The sequence below is a fragment of the Gavialis gangeticus genome, unplaced genomic scaffold (genome assembly GCF_001723915.1).
Source record: "Gavialis gangeticus isolate Ggan-Ray unplaced genomic scaffold, GavGan_comp1, whole genome shotgun sequence".
NCBI lineage: Eukaryota > Metazoa > Chordata > Crocodylia > Gavialidae > Gavialis > Gavialis gangeticus.
In genome coordinates, this window is record NW_017728992.1 from 53,768,396 (window position 1) to 53,773,454 (window position 5,059).

A 5,059-nucleotide genomic window follows, 5' to 3' on the forward strand; every position below is an offset into this window, starting at 1 on the left:
CCCAGCCCCGCCCCCCCCCCCCTCCAGCTCACTGATACACCGCCTCCCAGCCACCCTCCCCCAAAACTGCGCCCCCCTAAGTGCCACAGGCCTACCCCCACCCCAGCATCTACCCGCAGGAGCTCTGGGGTGCAATTGAAGGGCTTGATGTCCCACACCCCCCGTTTGGGAATAGCAGAGGGGCAAGCTGAATGTGGGGAAGGGGGGGAATCAGAAGAGGTGATATCTTGTATTAAACCAATTAGATTTTTTGCACCAAAAAAATGTCTTTAATTGCAAGCTTTTGGGCACAACCACCCTTCTTCAGGCAGAGGGAAGGGGGGTGGCACTTTCCCACACAGGCCAGGCTGGCACTAGCCGGAGGCTGGCAGCTTCCCTAGAGGGAAGGGAGGTCCCAGGGCAGGGTGCAGAGGTCACACTGGATACCAGAGGCGCTGCACAAATGGCTGGGAAAACAACAAAAAAAGAGAGAGAGAGAGAGGCTGCCCCTTGAAGCAGAGCCCCGAGGCTGTGCTGAAGCAGTTTGCAGCTTCAGCCCTCTGCTAATGTCTTCCAGCCTTAGCCTGGCTCCCATCCTCTGCCTGGGCCCTCTGGCACCCTGCCCTTTGGTGACATCCCCATTGGTAATTAAGGGCCACTAAACAAGCCTTTTAATTTCCAGCAACCAGAGCAAAACCATCATTTTCTTTTCACGCACCACCTGGAAGCCTAGGCAGCCCCACCAATGACAACCTCCGCTGGCGTTTTAACTGCGGACAGATTGTCGCTGGACATAGATTTGTAATGTCCCTCTAGCCACCCAGTAACTTAGGAAGTGCTTAGGAGGAAGGAACCGCAGAGGATCTGAATGCACTGAAATCGGTTTTAATGTGCCACTTTTATTTTACCGTCAATAGGAAACCTCCTCTTAGTATGGCAATGGATATGCTCAGCTAAAAAGCTCCAGCAAACATTTCCCTTTACGGAACTCTCTTCCTTCTTTAAATAAACACCCACCCACAGTTTCACCACGACTTGCAAGAAAAGCTGCATGTAAACTCTCTTTAGGAAATACAGCCGGTTATGCAGGCTCCCCCCTCCCCCCCCCCTTCCCCAGGCTGCCCATGCACATGCAACGATTTTGCACGATTTTGCAAAATCATTCATCAGCACTGGCTAAGTGGCAAGCAAACAAACCAAAATGGTCTCCCCACCCCTCTGCCCCCAACAGTGTGATGTTCTCTCCAAGTCAGCAAAGGCATCGGCAAGGTAAATGTCTTACTTTGTAGCTAGAAGCATGTTTTTTCTTGTGACTTGCTCGTTTGGATCGGAATGTTGTCGGTTGAGAAATTCAGCTACTGCTTTGGCAGGAAATTCTGTCTCACAAACGTACCCAAAATCTCTAGCTAGATGTACTGCTTCTCCTGGAAAGGAGGGGAGGTGGTGGGGGGGGAGGGAAACACACCGCTAATCAATATACATAGCGCAGGGGGCAAAATATATTAGCAAAAGCTATTTTGTACTTAGACTTTCTTTTCCAATGCACACTGCACAGAATGCTAATGACACATCTTCTCCTGTCAGGAGTTTTCTTTGCTCTGATCTAGGTCAAGGCAAAATGCATGTGTCCAAGAAAATAGTTTAAAGTGAAATCACCGGCATGCATTTGAAAGTTTCAATCTGGAGCTAGGCAGGTACAGAACTAAGCTGGATGGCCTATCTACCTGTGTACACACACTGCACGGCTCAGCTTTATAGGCATCAGTTAACTATGTGTTTGAAAAACAGAGATTTACCTTGGATCTGTCTCCATATTCCTTTACAGTGTATCAATGATTAATATTGATCATAACGACTCCTAGAGAGCTTCTAAATAGACTGCATTAAACAGCTAAGTGTTTAAAATTTAACTTGATCGCATATAATTATACCTTCACCCCCAAACGATTAACCATGAGAATTTTAGGGTCATTCCACTGAGTCTGCCTGTTTTGTTGATTTTCAAATCTTTGGTTTTAATTTCCTGAACCAGTTGGTTTTTACTGCAGGGCTTCCTGCCATTAGCTCCAGCTCCGGAAGAACGCATGCGCCAATTAGAGCATCAAAGCCTCAGTCCGGTGAGCTTGTTTCCATAAAATGGAGCGGATCATAAACAATAACAGTACTCCAGAAACTGCCTCATCGCTAGGGGACTCAGGGCCCAAACCATTGTTATATTAGCATCCACAAAAGAGAGAGAGAGAGAGGCTATCTTTACCACTTTATCTGGTGATCAACCCTTCTTGCTTCTTTAAGGAAAATTATTTGCAGCCCATTGCATGAACAACAGAACACAGTAAGACATTTTCCGTGTTCATAAATATCACAAATATGAGCCACCACCAAATCCAAACTGCTTGCAAGTTCTTTTCTCTCTGCCCAGTTTTTATTTACAGCAGAGTGGCAATTGTAAGTGTATGCAATTACAGTTGGATGCAATTGTAAAGCCTTTATGAAACAGAAAGACTTATATAGCAGGTTCCCAGGCAGTACAGAAATGATATAGTTGATCATCTAAACCATTTTTTTCCTAATCAAGTGTAGCTTTTAATAAAGCTTTTCACTCCAAGAAAGTCTCTCTCCCAGGACATAATGCAAAGAAAGAACAAAGCTGTCTAGGTCCCTCCAACGAGCAAACCTGAGCATCCTCAGAAAGATTTCCCATATTTGTCTAAACCCACATAAAAAGGATGTCAAACCCAAAACTAAAGGAAAGGAATGAAAATACAGTTTTGATAGATCCAATTTTTTTTTTGCAAGCAGCTGTGGCAAAGTAGGCTTTATTTTAAAAATGACTACACCTCTATCAGCTTTCCTCATCTGACTTACGAAAACATGTGAAGTCTGAAGGTGTTAAAAGAAGTTTCACCTTCTCCTCGCAAAGTAAAGTAGAGAAGAAGTATAATAAAGAGAGCATGTGTTCTGAAAATGAGAACCAAAAGAATACAACTCCGAGGCTTTCAGGACACCCTTAATTCATGACTTAGGTCAAGGATTCCCAAATTAATTCAGGAAGTAATGGTCACGCATTTCTCCAATGCAGATGTCAGAATAACTTAAATGATTTACTGTTATGTTGTTTAAGGAAGAAAGACACAAAACTGCAAATAGCAGCAGCTCTTTAAAAATTAAAATTGCCTAGTCCTCAGTGTGGGAATGGAGGAACTGGGGAAATTTAAACTGGCTCCTGTAAACTGTCACTCAAATGAATAACACTTATCCACCCCATCTTGCAGTCTTTATTCGAGTTCCTGGCATATTCCTCTGCATCTATTCCTGGCCCCACTGAATAAGGCAGTGGGATATGACCCAGCATGTATCCAGTGCAAATACTTTCTAGAGAATGCAATGCTAAGAGCTCAGGATTGTCTCTGAGTCCATCTCAGGTGAAAACAAAAGGCCAAGTTACAAAATGAACATTTTCCTCAGCCCTAAGGATTAGAGAAAATAACGCCTTTCAGACTTCAAACAAGGAGTAGTGGGGAGGCATTCTATTCACAGGCAAAAGAAAACAACAACCCCCCCACTTATTTTTCTGAAGGAGCCTTTCCAACCTTGGAGTCACTTACCCTCCACTAGCGACGTGAGTAAGGTGACATTAGCAGCTTTACGTCTCCCAGCTGGCAGGTTTAATCCTATTTTGTCCAGTTTCTCTCTCAAAGATCTCCCTCCATTTTTAGATTTCGCCCTGTTTCACACACAAAACCACTTAGAAACAAGACTGATAGGAACCAGGTCAGATTTCAGGACCCTTTAAAACCTTCCCCCAAATATATCAGAAGATAATGTTGATGGTGAAGGAAGTTGGATGTGAGGAACAGGCAGGAGGAGGAAACCTGGCAAAACTGAACCCAACTGGTACCTGCAAATGATATCCTGTGGGTCAAAGGTCTGGAGTGCTGAGTGTTCCCATGTTTTCCAGAGCCCCAGTTTAACTCCTAAACAAGCACAGATCTGAGAGCAACACTCCCGGATCTGCTCCTAGGTAGTGACCCAAACCATCATGGTTTCCCAACTCCTGACACCTTCCCAACCCAGGAGAGAAGTTCCTTCCAGCAGCCATGACCTCCAGCCTTGGCCCCAAAGACTAGAGACACCCCTATTTCCAGAGCTTTGCTGGATTGGGCCAAGAAAGGATTCTCCAAACACCTGCCTATTAGCTGTAACCCAGGCAGGGGGAGACCAAAGGTTTTAAATACAAGTGGTGGGATTCATTCCTCTTGGATTTTCTTCCCTACCCAAGTGCATTTTAACTGCCTGGATTAGATTATAATAGGAAGGAAGGAAGGAAGGAAGGACCCCAGTAGACTTCCTGCCTATGGCAGGGGGGCTGGACTCAATGATCTGGTGAGGTCCCTTGCACCCTTAATGTCTATGAAATCTATGAAGGAAGGATGTCCCTTGAATACAGATCCCAAACTTTGTTGTAATAACTGCTGGCAAACGGGGAAACCTGCGGAAGAGGTGTGGGGGGAAGAGGGCCCTTCCACCTCGTTGACTCCCTGCGCAAGGGTCCCTCCCTGCCAAGGTCAGAGCCAGCCCAGTGCCCTCCGAGGCCCCAGCCCAGCACAGCTCCGGCACCCTGGCTGCAGGGACACCCGGCCCCTGGCTTCAGCTGCAGGGGTGGCAGTGGCAGTGGCAGTGGCGAGGCTGTCACGGCGCTGGGAGCCCCGTCCCCCGCCCGGCCCGGCCCGGCCCGGCCCGGCCCTCACCTCCGGAGCACTCCGCCCAGCAGAGACGCGTTGAGGCACTCGGGCGGGGAGAGGCGTCTCTGCACTTCCGCCACCGTGACCTTGTACTTGGAGGTGGAGCTGAGCAGCGAGAGGCGGCCCGGCACGGAGCAGAAGACCTCGTTGGGGTTCACCACCCCGCCGAACAGCGCGTCCTTGTTGATGGGGATGGAGGAGACGGCGTTGGCGTTAGACTTGGACAGGGACACGGGGCCTGCGGAGGAGAAGGGGAGGGGGCAGCAGGGGGGGCAGCGGCGTTAGTGCCCCGGCCGCAGCCCCCGGCCCGCCCGCCTCTTCCCCGCACGGTCCGC

The 5,059-nt window shown here is 48.2% G+C and overlaps 1 protein-coding gene across 2 annotated transcripts in view; it reads right to left on the minus strand.

Annotated features, from left to right (window-relative positions):
* Nucleotides 1–5,059, minus strand: part of TFAP2A (transcription factor AP-2 alpha) — a 29,427-nt gene that overhangs the window by 840 nt on the left and 23,528 nt on the right. For both annotated transcript variants that reach the window (XM_019522466.1, XM_019522474.1), the window contains exons 4-6: nucleotides 4,731–4,962; nucleotides 3,588–3,706; nucleotides 1,262–1,403 (exon numbers count right to left, since the gene is read on the minus strand). In XM_019522466.1, the coding sequence (XP_019378011.1) occupies nucleotides 1,262–1,403; nucleotides 3,588–3,706; nucleotides 4,731–4,962 (493 nt within the window). The remainder of the gene's footprint in view (nucleotides 1–1,261; nucleotides 1,404–3,587; nucleotides 3,707–4,730; nucleotides 4,963–5,059) is intronic.